The sequence below is a fragment of the Apostichopus japonicus genome, chromosome 9, assembly GCF_037975245.1.
Source record: "Apostichopus japonicus isolate 1M-3 chromosome 9, ASM3797524v1, whole genome shotgun sequence".
Taxonomy (NCBI): domain Eukaryota; kingdom Metazoa; phylum Echinodermata; class Holothuroidea; order Aspidochirotida; family Stichopodidae; genus Apostichopus; species Apostichopus japonicus.
The window spans coordinates 11,287,844-11,306,222 of NC_092569.1; the positions used below are offsets into that span (position 1 = coordinate 11,287,844).

General features: G+C 38.3%; 1 protein-coding gene across 5 annotated transcripts in view; it reads right to left on the reverse strand.

The window, feature by feature from the left end:
- The window catches only part of LOC139973666 (uncharacterized), a 76,681-nt gene extending 58,825 nt beyond the window's left edge, over positions 1–17,856 (reverse strand). For 3 of the 5 annotated variants that reach the window (XR_011795282.1, XM_071980489.1, XM_071980490.1), the window contains exons 1-4: positions 17,480–17,856; positions 3,995–4,090; positions 3,184–3,297; positions 1,316–1,408 (exon numbers count right to left, since the gene is read on the reverse strand). Coding sequence is in view for 4 of the 5 variants with exons in the window: in XM_071980489.1 (XP_071836590.1) it covers positions 1,316–1,408; positions 3,184–3,297; positions 3,995–4,090; positions 17,480–17,657 (481 nt within the window). In the remaining variant the exon portion in view is untranslated. The remainder of the gene's footprint in view (positions 1–1,315; positions 1,409–3,183; positions 3,298–3,994; positions 4,091–17,479) is intronic. The other 2 variants (XM_071980488.1, XM_071980491.1) reach the window with 2 other exon arrangements.
- Positions 17,857–18,379: the final 523 nt, after the last annotated feature.

The window sequence follows — 18,379 nt, forward strand, 5'->3', positions numbered from 1 at the left end:
TTTGCCCGTTTTCTCTCAAAATAAGCATATTTTTTCTAATGTGACCTTTGACCTTTTGACCTTGGTTTCAGATGTAGTTTGATCTCCTGATTCCAAGAAACAAAACAACAAGTCTGTACAGCCATCCTAACTCGGACTGTAAAACTTTGACCCCATATAACTTCGCACACAAAGGTCACACAGGGTCAACCTATTGACATTTATGATCGGAAGGTACCTTTGACATCTGAAAATAGCATCAAAACTGTAAAAATCCCCAAAACATGTAAAGGTCACCAGAGGTCAAATTGAGGTCAAGGGTCACCCAGATGCGGGTTGGCAATTGGATTACATTGAAGCCACTCCAAACCTTCACAGACATTTTGTTTTCAAGTTATCGCAAAAATAGTTGTTTTTTAACATTAATTGACCTTTGGTGACCTTGGAAAAATAAATGTTAAGTTTCAAAATGTTACCCTAACCAGTTCACAACTTGTCCCAAAATATCAATCTTCTCGCACATTGGCACTGGGAGTTATTGCAGTTTTAATATTTTGGGTTTTTGGCCTCTATATAACTGACCTTTGGTGACCTTCACAGGCACTAAAAACAATAGGGCTCACCTTCTCACTATGGCGGATCTATATACCAAGTTTGAGTTCAGTCCAACTTTCCCTTGTTGAGTTACAGTGTACCTAAGCAAGCGTCACAGACGCACACACACACACACAAGCATACACCCACACACACACACCCACACACACCCTAACCTGACTACATAGGTTCCTTTTGCTAAAGCAAGGAACCAAAAACAAGTTACAAAGTTGCTGGTAGGTGCTTGTTTGATAATTTTGGTTGGTTTCCCAAAGTACAGAGAAAGTCACTAGTGATAGGCTACTGTATGTGTACTGAAAACTATTCACTTCTTGTCAAGAATGTTAACTAGTTTGTACAGCAAAGCTATAGAAGAGTCTTCAATTATTCATTTCTAAGAAAACAAAGCAAATTCATGATTTTTCCTTTACTCTGTTATGTATGGGATGCTTGTTATGTTAGCATAGACCAATAACCTCTTGTTTGGTTCTTACAAGTGTGGAAAGTTCCTATGAAACTCAATAGCTGTGAATGTTCAATTAAATTCAATACGTGAGGAACAATGAGCACTAGCTAGGTCACATTTGGACAGGGTCAAAGCTTCCACTGTTGGGTAGCATTTCCCATCACAAGGAATTAAGTTTGGACCTTAATACATCTTACTTACATATTAAAATTAAACTTGGAAATGTCCTTTTAATAAGATATACTGAAAACTTGCAATGGATTTAATGATACTAACCACTCTGACATGTTGGACCTGCAAATCCTGATTGGCAGGAACATACATCATCACTACAGGTACCTCCATTCTGACAGGGAACAATGAGACAACCTATTGGGAGAATAATACATCATTTGGATTCAATTAAAACAAATGTAAAACATACAGGTATTAGAATAAGTGTTAAGTGTAAAACATGTATACACAGGTCCAAAAATCGGGTTTCCAGGTACCCGAAAAAAATTGTTTACCCTTGTGTATCGCGATTTTCAAGAAATTACATATCGGAGCTATACTAAATGAATTATAATCTCCACTGACAATGTTTTCATGTTCATGTGTAAGGTGTAAAAAGCTACCTCAATCATTTCTATTTCCTTTTGTTTCTTTCATGAACTTGTTAATAACTTCATATACTTAACATCCCTACTAACATCGCACTGCCGCAGCTGCTAATGTTTTCTCTCCACCTCTATTGGATTAGACCATATAAACATCCAATTTAGCTCTTAATCAGTTTTTACTACTACTATCTATTATGCAGGCCCAGTGTTCACATTGATCGCATTTGGAATGAGCGTTTAGTAAAAAAGCCACTGGCGATTATTATTTTTAACTTATCCCGTCTATAATCCATTTATTAACATCTCCTAAATTTCCTTGTTAGTCTTTCCTTCTATAAAATAAACGAATGAAAAAATAATAATTGTGAGAATTCTTTCAATTTCTTCAACATGGTAGCCAAACATCACACTAAGTCAATGTGGAAATCTAGCCTAACCATCTGTTTCTTCACTGAAATTGTGACGCAGTTATAAGATATCCATGGAATACTTTCATTATTGCTGTTATATTCACCACATGGTAGCCTAACACCACACTAAGTCATTGGGAAAATCTTGCCTAACCATTGTTTTGAAAAAAAATCAAACATTAATGTGCATATAGGATTCGGGTAATAATTTAGGAACCGGGTAGTATCGCGTCGGGTGGGTACCCGGATACCCTGTGCAAACACTAATTAGAAAGGCACAGTATATTTTACATACTGTAGATCTTAGTTATAAACCAGAATGATATTTCACATTGCCCCCCAAATCAAATTGGGCTCCTACGCCTATGGTAATGATAACAGGATAATATGCTTAGTGTGTATGTGCATCTGAATACATGTTTCCAAAATAGTGACAGTTACAACAAGAAATGATAGTTCTTCACATTGAAATCATCTTGTGGTGCAGATTTTAACAATTTTTATCTACACAGGTTTTTTGCAGTAGCTGAAGACATCACTACCATTTGTTCATTTCTTTTATAAATGATATTTCATGGAAGAGTGACCTGCTGTTAGTTTACTCGATCAGTACAAGTAAACTAGCAGCTTTGCAAGCTTTTAGCATATACCACAGCCATAATTATTTTTGGTTTGATTGGTTAATTGCTAATTTGTCTATACTGTAATGTAAAGGCATGCTCACTCCAGTAAGTTAGGACAGAATATATAAATGAGTGTCTGTAATATCTTCAATAATTTAAAAATAAAATACTGACACAAGTGAGTTAACCTGTATAAAGGATTACACTGCTTCAGTGAGTCCCATTTTGACAATATTAGTATCTCACTAAATTCCAGACATTGTAAAGCCCCTTACATCTTCATCGAGCCGTAGCTAATTTAAATGATAAAGGCTGATACAAAACTTGGCAATTTGTAAACCTATGCAGCATGTACTGAAAACAAACTACAACAATGTAAGTAGTTAAGGTATTGAATCAGATGGAAGTTCATGTAAAGTCAACGAAAATTCTTGTGATGTATATGATGAAACTATCATATAATACTGTCCTTTAATACTACTGAATAACAGCAATGTGTTATATCTCACTTGTTGTACAAAATGGAAGTACAAATCCATCTAGGCATTGGCAGGTATCTTGGTTTTGTATCAAACCTCTGGAACAAGTACCTCCATTGAGGCAAGGGTAGTTATCACAGTCAACTGAAGGAAATAGAGACATCAGAAAACAATCAAATTATGAGGTACATCTTAACAACATCTGTATAGTATTAAAGACTTTGAGAAACTCTTAACGTGTCAGAAAGAACAAAGCAGCGAATAAAAGTTTAACTTGATTCAATCACTGCATATTTTCAAATTATACAATTAGGAATCAATAATCTTGATCCAGACACTAAATGTGATATCTGATGTTGTGGAAAGCATGAACGAGTTGTTTGAAAATCAATTTGTCATGGTACCAAAAATCTAAATCTTTATTTTTCCTGTTGCTATGTTACCTTCTGTGGTAGGATTAACAATGACTTTTGTTTGCTGTATTTATTAAATTAATCTCTAAGTTAGGATACAAGAAGGATGTTTTTAGAAACTTATTAGAGAATTTAGCACATGACTGTGTGCATAGTGTGTTCCTGCATGACAGTGATGATCTAGACACATATCTAGTTCTTATCACAACATATAGCAATTGGAATTCTCTACCTAGATATACTTTCACATCTTTTTGTTACTTTGCTTAATATACAAAGTTGTTACATATGTAAGAAACCACTGCATGCTATTGTTATATGATTGAACTCTACATCAAACTTAATATTAGAGTATCCTCCACAAACTTTAACCTCAGCCCATTATGTAGGTTATATTGAACAAAGATACACCCCTGTATGTTACTTACCATTGGTACATATCGGTCCTGTAAATCCTGGTGGACACTGACATAAATTACTGTTGAAGCAGGTCCCTCCATACTGACATGGTGAAGGTTGACAGGCTAAATAATAAAGAAAGTGAAATTATGATAGATAAGACAAACATCAAATTTATAAGCAAACTACAGAAAAGTATTGTTAAAGAACAAGGTTGAGAGTGCAGCACAAGTAAAAGCAGTGTGTGTCTACAAAACAGGAAAATAAACATGTATGTCAATTGCATACACCACACCGCACCACACCGACAATGAATGAATTAATCCTCAAATTTAATCAGGATCAATGTTTCTAAAGGAGTGGTCTCCGAACCTCTCAAGTTGTAATGGAAGTTACTGTATGTATCTACAGTATCTAGGCTTCTCCTCTTACAAAGAGCCCAGGTATCAGTAGCAGTACTTTTTGAGTGGGGACCTAGACTGTACATGAGAAAACACACAAGTATTAGTACTATTCACAAAGTCACAAAGTGAGTTTATTTAGTTGCAAGGATTGATTTGCCTAAATATGAATCATTGTCAAGGGTGATACTGATGAATTTCAAATGTTATTCTAGTAATTGGTGCATACAGTTAGTGAGGTGAGAAGAGTAAAAATAGAACATGGTAGGCCACCTATACGATGTCATTCTGGGTCAGGTTTTGAAAAGATAGCCATGCACTCACAGCTGAATAGAGGACTCTTTACTGAATCCTTGATCTTACCAGTCAAACTGACCTATGCTTTGTAATTTATGGCATTTATATATAATAAGTTTTATCGTAAAAAAATCAGACTAAGATAAATTCAAATGCACAGAAGATAAAATTCTGTACCATAGAAACAATCTCAACTTGCATGAGATTAAAGTAATGACAAATGGCTTGCGTATATCTTCTCCACTCACCTAAACCATTGCGCTTCCACTGCACAATATTAGTGACTACTTAGCCTGGTTTCACGGCAATCACCAAATAAAATGAAAGAAGATATATGTTCATACTACAAGCACTCGTTAATATCATTGGGTGTACTTGACCACTAAAATGGAACATCGGCGCAGTTCCACCCCTTTCAGTCCTCAAAAGCAGTACCGAAGAACCTTTCGTGAAGACTTGGCTTCTACCACATGCAACGGTCTTATCAAAGGCAGAGACAATGGCTGGGCTTGGCAAGAGCAGTAGGACAGATCAAAGGGATTTGCCGCTCCATTGCAGTGAAGCGGTGTAGCATCCATTGCAGTGAAAAAACGCTTTGCAACATCCAAGTAAGAAAGACGTGACACGTGACAGAGGGCCGGGTGTACATATAAAAGCTCCAACTGACCTGCTTCTAGAATTACCAACTTTGGTTGCTCTGGTTTTAGGGAAGATTTTTAGAATCTTACCCGGCCATACCCCTCCACAGGAAGGTTGTGGTTAATCTACGAGGGTGCCGGGTTTTATCGGGGCGTTGATATTATTGCATAGCAACCACTGGCTGCTGGTACATTGTAAGCAATAAGAGCGTTTATCTTGTTATTTGTATATCCACAAGGGATGAGAGTGACTTCCTACCGCATTTGAATAGGCGTTAGTATGCCTCCTATGGAGTTGTGACTGCGTATAGTGATGGTCGGCCAGTTACATGCCGTTGACGTTTACAATACACATAGAAGCTTCAGTGAGAGGGGAATTCCTATCCAGTTACTGTACGTGTTAGTGCTATCCGTACAAATGAGTGATGCATTCATCAACGACCAGTCACTGACATCTTGTTAGCGTGTGCGCTCTTTGTATTTACAAGCGCCGGGGAGATAAACTTCCTATCCAGTTACTGTACGCATTAGTGCTATCCGTAAGGGCAAGAGATCGTATATATAGGCAGTGATTATGTTTTAGGCCACAAACATAAACACATATATCCAATTACTGTACGCGTAAGTGCAACTGGTATGGAGGTGAGACTGTTCATCAGCAACTAACCAAAGAGATACCGTTGACGCAAATATGTTGTACCTTTATGAGCTCTGGGGAGTTGGACTGTCTATTGAGATTCTGTAGTCACTGGTAAAATTCATGCAGAGATGTGGTTGCCTAGGAAATATCGTTAGCGTACATATAATTTACCTATATTTACATGCAGGGGAAGACTTCCGATTGAATTATCGCACACGTTGCTGATATGGTGTCCCTGCACTGAGTTGATTGTGAACTTACTGCCAGACATCAATGTATTGTAAACACTATAATATGATATACATGTATACAATTGGAAGAAGACTCCCAATGGATAAAGTGTAAGGGTCAATGTTCTTAGATAAATGTAGATTAATGGTGGTTGGAATGTTCTGTTTGCTGCGGCAGTGCTACAACAACTTGCCCTTTGGTCGATCAAAATGTTACAATGTCCCCTGTGTTCGCATGAGGGAGGGGTCAGTCAAAGAACATGTCCCCGATTTGACAAAATGTCCTAGAATGTTTAAATATCCCAAGATATTAATAATAATGTTGTAAAAAAAACAATTTGTCGAGTGTATGTATAGCGTAAGTTTAGTGTAAGTTCTGAAGTTGGCTATATCAACTCAACATCATTAAAATGTATCGTACTCCATCCATATAGGCTGACAAATAACAGGCATCTCAGTGCAATAAACAGAGATCGAACATGCATGAGCATCACTGATCTCCTATTACTGCTGTTATCACACATGAACTTCGCCAACTGTAGCCTTTGCAAACTGCAGGTACAAGTAGGCCTAGACCTTCAATTTTATTAAAATTTATATACAAAAAGGAAATTTTTCAAAATAAACTTGACTATCACCATTTTGCTTTTGAGTACTGTTAAGCCCATACAAATTTCTCAAAGGGGACAGGGACACACCTTCCCCCACATTGAGTACAAGAAACCTACAGATTTTGGTGGAGGTCAAAGGTCATGTGAGGTTACCAAGGGTCAAATTGTAAAAAACCTTGCAAACAGGATATCTCAAGAAAGGAAACTTGGGCAGACCTCATACTTAGAGTGTAGAAGTACCACATTGAGTACAAGAAGCACATTATTTTTGGTGGTCAAAGGTCATTTGGGGTCATCAGAGGTCAAATTATGAAAAACTTGTTAACATGATAATGCAAGAATGGAACCTTTGACAGATCTCTTATTTGTTACATAAATGTACCATATATGTTACTATGTACCTATTACTGCTTTTTGGTGGAGGTCAAAGGTCATATGATCATCAACAAACACCAAACATTTACTTCACTCCCCTCAAACCTGTCTCTCTACACGACCGCACCTTCTTAAACATCATATCACAAGGGAAGCTTGGACAGATCGCATATTTGGCATGTAATTGTAACACATTGAGTACAAGACGCCTGATGTTGAGGTCAATGATTGTTTGAGTTCACCAGGAGTGAAATTGTGAAAACCATGTTTCACACAATAATTCAACAAGGACAGATGTCCTATTGAGTTTGCTGATGTAACACATTTAGTACAAGAAGCATGTTGTTTAGGTCAACAGTCATTTCAGGACAGCCTGTGTCATTGTGACTTCATTGTTTGTCACATCACACTGCTTTTCACTGTATTACTAAGATCAAGCATGTGGTACACCTAGGCCTCACATTTCACGGTGGTGCCCTTCCAACTGGCCTTGGTGCCTGTAGGAAATCTGATGTTTTTTCGGCCAAAAATGGTTGCCCTTTTTCTCCAATGGCCGCCGTGCCCTTTTTGAGATCCAAATTATATTTTATATCAGCTTTAATAAATGGCACACGGCGGCAGCAGGACAATGAGTCAGGGTCAGAAATAAGCGGGGGCTACTGGGGATTCGCCCTTGCAAGTGCTAAGAATGCCCTCCTAAAGCACAATTGCGAGGGCGAATAAGAAAATAGAAATAAAAGGAAATCACCCTCGTAATATCAGGTGTCTGTGTAAAATTAATTGTGACATGTTTTTGCTTTAGCTAGGGTTTGCAGTAGTAACGCGCAAACAGTTCTCACAATCCTGCATACAATTTGAAGCAGTGCGGGAGGGTCGCGCACAATCACCAGAAACTTCTCGCACAGTCACTGGCAATTATAAAATACAGCCTCCACTAAGGAATTTCAGTACCAGCGACAATAACTTAAAATCCCCACAAATCTCTGACCACATGGTAGCCTAACTTCACACTAAGTCAACACGGAAAACTTAACTAGCCATCTGTTTATTCGCAGTTGTGTCACAAACAAAAAATAAAAATATCCATGAAGAACTGCAATCTTCGACCACATGTTAGCCTTACAACCACACTAAGTCAATGGGAAATGTAGCCTAAATTTGCAGCTTTGTTTACATACTTTCTTGCTGCTATCGTCGAGCGCATGGTAACCCAACACCACATGAAGTCAACAGGAATATCTAGCTTAAGTACAGTATCTCTTCATTAGCTGAAATTGTGATTCAGTTAGCTTGATCATCAACTAAAATATCCGTGAAATACTGCAACCTTCGACCACCCTGTTAGCCTAACAACCACACTATTTAAGTCAATGGAAAATGTAGCCTAACCATCGGTTTGCAAAAAACAAAATAAAAAATGGCGGAGCTTTGTTTACGACTTTCAATTTGCTGGAAATTGGCAGTTGTTTGGAAGGTATGTGCTATGTCTTAAAGAGGGAATGTTGTATTTTGCGTACACCGTTGCTGTGGCGATGGATTGAAGGTTTTAACTTTGATTCCTATTCAGCGGTATAATGGTTTCATATTTGGTGGTGAGTGATTTTATCAACATGGCCAACGACAGCAGAACGATAGGACTACTAAGGTACATGCAGTCAGCGAGGGCATGGAGGGTATGACACTCACTGATGAATACAGTACCAAATCAAATTTGACAAGATAAGCATTGACCTTTATCGGTACAAGAAACCAGGACAGACAAGAAGTCCAAGTAGACTTACCTGTAGACATTAACGAACCAAATATGAAAAAGAAAGCAACACTAAATAGCCAAAGTAGACACTGGTGCAGAAGGTAAGTTACTACCTCTACACACAAAATGTTATCTGACAAAATGTTACCCACCACCACTAACAACAAGATAAAGACCAGTCCAAATTGAAGTATACAACGGGACTAATATAGCCCACTTAGGAAGCTGTTCGATTGACAGTATTGTGAATCAACAAAAGAGGATATAATTTAATGTGGTAGAAACAGTCAAACCTGTTATCATACCTGTAGGTCTTGACGTATCAGTACAACTCAAACTGGTAACACTCAACTGTGACCTTACAATAGACAAGACACCGGATCAATAATACAGTACCAGTGACTTACTAAAGACATATCCCAGGTGATTTGATGGTATAGGAAAATTTAAGGAAAGTTCAACATAATTTTGACAAAGACATAACGCCTGTGATACGTACACCCTCTGAGACGCTGCCCATTACATATAGAAAATCAGATCAAGGAATTCAGAGATGATAAGGCTAGACATTCTAGCACCGGTGACTGAACCTACAGACTGGGTATACAGTACGTGATACGTACACCCTCTGAGACGCTGCCCAATACATATAGAAAATCAGATCAAGGAATTCAGAGATGATAAGGCTAGACATTCTAGCACCGGTGGCTGAACCTACAGACTGGGTATACAGTACGTGATACATACACCCTCTGAGACGCTACCCATTACATATAGAAATCAGATCAAGGAATTCAGAGATGATTAGGCTAGACATTCTAGCACAGGTGACTGACTGAACTTACAGAGTGGGTATACGTGATACGTACACCCTCTGAGATGCTGCCCATTACATAAAATCAGATCAAGGAATTCAGAGATGATAAGGCTAGACATTCTAGCACCGGCATGTGAGAATCCGCCCTTTAGTAGCACGGACGTTCACTGATGGACACTGGCCGTCTCTGCACCATTCAGTGTATTAGTTTGGAAAGTGAGCTTGTATATTATGTAACTATTTCCCTCTCAAGTAGCGTGATTCACCTTAGCCATGCACGCAAATTAAACATAATTTTTACGTTTGATGATTGTTTCATTATTTTAAGAGCCTTAGCTGGATCATTTATACCATATAGTGGTCGAATTAACCAATTTGATGCAGTATTCATCAAAATAGGTCAGTTTGAGAAGTTTAATTCTGATCTGAACGTTCAAATTGTGCTGATCTCTCAGCGTGCACACTCCCTAGAAGAAAAACCCGCGCGTATTTCAGTTCCGGCGCGACCAGCGAAGCCCGGCGATCGTGAATCTGATGCACTACAGCGTTGTAAACACTTTGACTTGGTCTAAAGATTTGGTCGCTATCAAGTTAAAATTGGAATTAAATGCCCTTATTTGTGTCTCGGCCGTTTGATCAAGTAGAATGGTACAGAAAAGACTTTGATTGAAGAGGTGAGTACTACGCTATGTAGCCTACAACTTCTAGTTAGAACTATGCTACGCTATCTAGCCTAGGCCACAGTCACTCGTACCGTTATGTAGGTGTATAGTATATAAACACGGAGATCATATACTATACACTTACATAACGTTACGAGTGCCTGTGGCCAAGGCTTGCCCTGTATCACATTCACATCACTCCAATCCTTGTTTCGTTTCAGGTTTGACAAACTTACTCATACTAAGCCAAGCATAGTCGGAACGTTAGTTAAGATTATCTAAAATGTTAGGCCTAAACGATTCAAATGCTAAGGAAGCTTAGATATAGGCTAGGTTCTATGCCTTGCCTTGCGCATCACAGAATTTGTTTGTGTATTATAGCATAGGCCTAGCCTAATACTTATAGTAATACTACTGAGAACACTAGCCGAGGCCTACTTGTAGTTGTATTGCAAGAACTACAGTATTAGCTTAGTCTAGAACTACAAGTAGGCTAGTGTGAATGAGTTAAACAATGTTTGGCCTGATGCTTTCTTTTCTGCTATTATTAGTTTATTACAAGTTCAACTTGACAAAAATATAACTTATCTAAACTTACGAGGCTAGGCCGGGTCTTACTAGCTGTGACCTAGCCAAGGTGGAGCCTAATTAAAATCAGTATTCACTTAAAATCCGGTACTTTCCAAAATTTGTTCTCAGTTATTATCAATGAACAATCAAGGTGACTGATGTCTAGATCTGAGGTAAATTGACCAAAGGTGACCATATTTGAATATCTGGCATATATAGGGCCAATGCCATTTTGATGCATGCACAAAGTGAGTGCATCCATCCTAGTAAACTCTAGGCTCTGACTAGGCTAAGCCTAGTTCCATGTGCCAGGTCAGTTTTTAGTCTTTATGGCTTGTGAGACTTTTGTATAGACCTACAGGAAAAAGCACTTTGCTTATCATAAGGGTTTTAAGTTGGGCTGACATATTTTTTACCTAACGATAATTAGTAGTTGTTCTGAAGCCACATTGCAGATAAACTAATTGTTCTGTTTAATAACAAAATACCAAGATCTCTCGCTTTATGGCAAGGGGCACAATTCTCAAGAGTAAACAGCCACCAACAAGTTTTTAACAAATGAGCTAAATGATCAATTTACAGGAGGAGGAGGCTTGTGACTACCACTGCACTCTATTGTACGGTATATATAATTTTAAATTTTGGGCTCAAATCCCTTTCAATTAATGCATGACATCGCACACCCCGCCTCTCCATTCTCCACTTTTGAAAAAGGATTGTATCTTGTGACCATAATGCAGCAGGACAGTTCGATTGCAAGGGGGGGGGGGGGGATATTTCAATGAAAAACATGGGCAATGTATTGTTATCTCTGGTAGGGTCAAATAGAACCCATTCATTAATGAGACACCATATTGACTTTTACTTTTCACATGGCACAGTTGAGAACTACACAGTTGGCACAGTTGAGTTGAGTACCACAAAAATCTTCAGACAAATCATTACAACCCCACCCCTACCAACCTAATTGAATTGGGCCCATACAAAAGAAAACTTTGAAACTAAAAGCCAAGTCACAGATTATGATCTTTACCCACTGTTCATTTATTGCTTGTTTTTCTTGTAGAACTAACTGTTGGCCTTGAGAGGAATAGAGAAGGAGAAAGTAAAAAAGGAGCAAAGCTGAGCAAATCCAGAAACAAAGTAGACGCTCCACTTCTGAAGAAGTGAGTTGTGACAGAAAAGTTCTGTCATGGATGGCAGAAAACTATGTGGAAGAATGTCCTGTCGTTCTCCATTTCCCGGTAGTAGCCAGAGCTTGAAAGGCCAACAAAGTGGTTGGAAGGCTTCAACTACCAGCGCATAAACTGCCTGACAAAAGTACAGGTGATGGCACTCCTTCAAATACAAGGTGCAGATGTAATGTTAAAAAACAAAACAGCATTAAGGATAAACTTTTGGATGGGTTTATGGAGTCGAGGAAACTAATATTTTCATTTGCATGTGACCCATTTTATTGAGACAATGAAGATAGTACATACCATCTCGTGCAGTGTGAGGATCATGGCTTTCATTTTATTTGCCAGCAGTCAACCACCATGCAACACCTTCCTTTCCTCTTAAGTTTAAATACCCTAAGAATAGGCTGCTTTAGTGTTATTGGATTATACAACTATTGGCAGGACTATCCAACAAATAGTCTAACATAAAATTAAAATGTCGTTTGCATAAGGAGACTGTTATGTGTGAGAGCTTTGAGGCAGCACAAACCACATGGTCACATGCTTTTCGTTTTTGCAGTCAATCGCTGAATACTGTATCATTGTGAAGTACGTAGGTCTGGTTGCCCTTTTTCACACTGAAGGTATGGCAATTCTCCAAGTCAAGTCAATTTGCCCCAACCCTCCCCAAACCCACAAACCCATAGCTACGTACAGTACAAGTATGTTATCAAGACTATTCTACAGTGAATCTCATTGAATGACACTAATGTCTGTAGGTTTATCCCAAGATAGGTGTATAGTAGTTAAGTTAATATGGTTTGCCTAAGGTATTGTGATGCAACTGGAATAAGTGAGAGTGTGAAGGCAGCACACACCATATTGCTTGGTGTGAAGCTTTGCCACACACTCTTTACTGTTTCTGTTAGTGGCTTAATAATACTTTGTAATACTTAAGGTCTACACTGGGGGCATATATCTAATAGATCAGTAGACTATACTGTATATGATATGTATATGATACAATATAGGTTTCTCTTAGTTATGAGAGTGTTAGTATATTTCAAGATATCACTAGTGTGTAGAGTAAGCAATAAACCACCCATCCCACCCCCCCAACCCAGAACAGGCTATTGTACAGTAGGTTCATCAAATGGTACAAATGTCAGCAGGCCTACACAAAGAATAGCATAGGATTTTAATGTGGTGTGCAATATCAGGTGACTGATTCGTGAGAGTGTGAAGGTAGCACATACGGTCTAGTTAGGCTTCAAGCTTAGCCACATGCTTTTCATTTTGCAGTTAATGGCTGAAATATTGTATCATTGTGTAGATTTTGCACCACAGTATGTTGCCCTTTTTCACATTGAAGGTATGTCAATATATTACATTTTCTTGTTGTGCAGTTTCCTTCCAAATGATCTCTCCTTTTCTCCCCCTAAAAATTAAATTAAAAGCTGCCTCAGTTGTTGAAATGTTCCCAAGATATTTTCTGTATTGATAGAAATATCAGTTTTTGGTTCCAATGATAATTTGTAGTCATGCAGGTGGATGAGTGATGTGTTTGTGATGTGTTGCTTTTAAACTTGATATCTCAAGAAAGGAAGCTTGGACCAATTTCATATTAAAAATGTTGTTGTGACATGTTGAGTTCAAGAATCAAGAGACTTATTGCTTTTGGTGGTCAAAGGTCATGTGTAGTCAGAATGTGAAAACCTTGCAAACCATATCTATATGCTGAGCACAAGAAGACAATAATTTTGGTTATCAGCTGCTGCCGATGTGAGTAATAATTGTCACGTCTCAATACTCTTTGCTAATTGGTCTAATGCAAGCGGCAGCAACATTTGGGATCGATTTAAAGCAAAGGAAGGTACACATTTTCATGCACTTAATCAACAGTCTTTCTCCAACATGGAGAAGATTGTAATAAACTTGATTCCTTGCTGTGGAAATTTTCTCTTCAGGTAAGTGTGTGACTTGTCTTTCTCTTTTTTCTTAATAAGCTGTACAGGTTTTTCCTCACAGAAATTACTCATTCTCTGCAATTGTGTTAACAAGGCAATGGTCATCTGATGTCAGTAGAATGTGATTTCAAATCCATGTGAACAACATGATATTATTAACTGGACTGGATTTTTTTTTTTTCATATGAATATTCTTGTCAGAATCAATACATGAAATCATAACAAAAGGTGAAAGTATATTTCTGAACAAGAAATGCTGCTAGTGAATATTGTTTACTCTGTGAGCCTATAATATGCAGTTTTTAGTAGTTGTCATTGTTAAACATAGAATTCCCAAAATATTGTAAAATAGATTTCAAAACAATTCAGAACTTTTGGTATTTACTGTACATAAGTGCAGTGAATGTGTTAACATCTAGAGGCTCTCACACAGAGCAACAATTTGAGTTCCAGTTACCTATCAAATGGAAAGTTTAAAAAGCGCTACAAAAGATGTCAATGATGCCATCTGTGATCTTTCAAAGCAACGCTAGAGTCAATTAGACCCCCACCCCCCCCATAATAAAAGTTGTGCCCCTCCCATGAACAAATCCTACCCAAAGGAAGCTTGATGTTTATGCTGAAAACCTTTATACCTTGCCTTCTTCTGCTGTTCACTGTGACAGGACACAATAAAAAGAACATAGCAATGATAAAATCTTGTTTGTTATCCTTTTCTTTGTGCTTTTCATTATTTTGCCTGTACCAAACAGTGTCCCTCTCCACCCCACCCTGACTGCATGTAAGAGGGAACTAATGACACTGTTAAGGTTCATCAGATACTACTAGTCAGAGCCTGACAATGTTCCACTCTCCCCCACCTCCCCACCCCCACCCCCATGTTTTCATGTGGGACTTATTAATTGTGTATATAAATAATTTTTGACCTTTCACATGACATTTCCAGTTACAGGCCCTTTTAATTTTTTCCATTGTCTCCCTTCTCCTACTCAAAGACCAGATGTGCTTTTGTAATTGACTTCTACAAGCTTCCTAGGAGACAATAGCAAATAATTTGAAAAAAAAACACTCCTTCTAGAAGCAACAATACCCCTCCCCAAGCTGGTATTTAAAAATCCAGTGAACCCACTTACTAACAAAGAATAAGTTTTGGGTAAAATCAATTGCTGATTTCTACATATATTTCTACATATATATTTATTTGACATTATTACAGTACAGTCATGGTGAGATTGAATATCTGGGATGATGGCCTAAAGAAAAAATGCATGATGGGCGATGTATGGATAAAATGATTGTTGCTGTACATAATAATAGGATCATTTAAGCAAGCAAACCCTCTTATTGTAGCATCATATTATTAAATCTATGGCTGATGCTATAATATTACTAGTGACTTAGTTCAAGCAAAGTTTCTGTACAACTAGCCTATTATGATAATTTAGGAAAAAATGCAACATCAAGCATCCACTTATGCTATATATTAAATGATAGAAGTTTTCGCCTTTGAGCCACACTTCGCAAATCACGATAGGGGTATATCATTGCACAGTATGGTATGATTCATGGATAGGTATGGGTTCCACTATTTCTGCTAACGCAAGTAAGCTCTATACATTTTCCCCGCTGATGCACGAAAGTTCTGTACAATATGATGTAACATTTACTTTTGGCATGTTCGATGTTGATAAACGATGGGGGAGAGTGGTTTTTAGATAATCCTTTTATTAACTGTAATGCGTTCAAATCATTACATAAATTAATGTCAATCACTTATAAATCATTATTATTAATTAAAAAAGGGGAGCTTAGAATCATATCAATCTCTTCAATGGCTTTGTCATATTTCAATTAATAACAATGTATATTCTCAACACCAAAAGATAATGGTACAGTCCAAGTTGAAACGGACGAGATTCAAGCCAAAATAAAGATGGGGAGGAAGTTTGCCGTGAAGAATATCTGTTTTGAATTGTAAACCGGATTACAAGTTTTCGTGAAAAATGCTTTATAGACGAGTATTTTTTCGTTTTAAGGGTGCAATTTCGTACTAAATCATTCGAGCATTTCATATTTTGGCATCCTAAATACCAAAATCGAGTTTCGTCTGTCGGATAGAAAAGGAATGTAGCATAGGCAATAGCTACGGAAGATCAAATTTCCGGCGGATACCGCAAGAATGCCCGAGGCAGCAAAAATCCTTATGTCCGTACCACTAAAGGGCGGATTTTCAAATGGGTGACTGAACCTACAGACTGGGTATACGTGATAAGTACACCCTCTGAGATGCTGCCCATTACATATAGAAAATCATATCAAGGAATTCAGAGATGATTAGGCTAGACATTCTAGCACCGGTGACTGAACCTACTGACTGGGTATCAAGTCTTGCATATATACTAAGAAACCCAACTGGCAATGGCGAATCTGCTTACACCCAAAGGACCTCAATCTGATAATCAAAAGGAGTCACCATCACATACCCACCTTGGAGAAAGTGACCCGCAAAAGTTTGCAAACTCAAATCCTTGATGCAAAACATGGATATTGGTCGATTGAACTAGACCAGCTATCAAGCCTAGTAGCCTACTGATAACGTTTAATAGACCGTTCGGGAGATAGTGCTGTACCGATTTAAGCACCTACCATTTGTACTTCTATTGTTTCACCTCATCGGTAATATTACACAAGGTAAGTGTGTTTGCACAGTGGCATACGCCCTATACATATCATTCCGTATACAGTAAGTGTACATGTGGGCCTACATTCAAGTTCAAAGCCAATGGGCACACAGTACTGTATAGAAGTAGACTTTATAAATGTCCGCAGTATATTCCGCAAATATCCAAAGTTTTGCGATTGTTTATAGTGAAGGCTATGCTTACTTAATCTTTACATTCATGAGAAATGCAGGACATTCAAGCATCTGGAGAGAAGTGATGTTGGCTGGAGGTCATATGACACTGAGTTCCTGGGTAGGCTTATTGATCTAATGCCCACATCTGGCCATCCTACTATGGGTAGCACAGACAAACAAGTTGATGTACAATTGTGTGGTGGATCAAAACCTCCAAGGACTTTATAGAGCTCTAGTCTATATGCCACATGGTGAAATTGGATGACATGTGTGTTGCATTGGATGTAACACTAAACAAGCTTATAAATATGTTACCAGTAAAATACAGTACAAGAACAGTTTTGTCAGAGGCCTAAGCTTTTTCTAGCATTCAACGTTGGGCTACAATAGCTAGAGCCTAGAGGACCACACAACCGGCCTACTGTGCGTAGCCTTACCTAGGCCTAGCCTAGATCTGATCTTGATACCCGTGCTGTGACTGGCCCATATCCACAAATTTTGCATTATTTTTCCTGCGTAAATCCTGAATAACGTACCTTGGGTTTTGCTTAGTTGCATCATATTGGAAGCCAGCAGTACCGTGAAAAGGAAACATGGCGTAATATCAAAGTTAGTGAACATGGTGTATATTAGTATTGCACAACCATAATAATGTATCGCTACTGCGGGAGTTAAAATATTCCTCAGGAGCAGTATACACTGGCCAGCCAGCATACGGCGGGTCTGCAACGATAAAATTGTGATTCAAGACCATTCAGCCGAAAATGTTTGACCAACTGTTTGGAATAAAGTCTTACTTGTTCTCAATCGCTAGCCCTGTTTTAAGGAAGTTGGTTTTCTACTTAATAAGGAAGTGAATTCGACATGACCTTGTCAGTCACGGTTCACAACCTCCACAGTTTGTCAATTTGTTTACTTTATTGTCAGCACGTAAGAGGTGGTGTCAAAGTTGGTTCACGTGACTGTAGTTACAAACTACAAACAGCACGGCTGCCTTGATATTTCCAAATGTGAGTATGCGAAATGCCCCCGACCCTCACTCCAACCCAACCCCCACCCCCATCGAAAGCGAAAGGAAGAAAAGACATGTTAGGAAACTTCTGAGGCGGAATTAATAAATGCTTTTCAGTTGGAACAAGGTACAGTTCTCAGTACAAGGATACAAGACGTACCTTTAGCAAGAAGATAATGAGCTACTACTAATCATATACATTTGCTTTTGCGCATGTACCAATCCGTCGCACTTACTACAGTCCCATGATAGCTTTACGGAAGTCCATGTACAACTGAAAACCCTAGCCCACTAAGTGACCCCCGTATAATAATGTTGCCTCCTCATTCATGTGTTTAATTGGTCTACGAGGTATATAACAACAACGATAACAACGATATTTCAAAAACAATTTTCATAGATGTCCAACGTACGATATCATGAG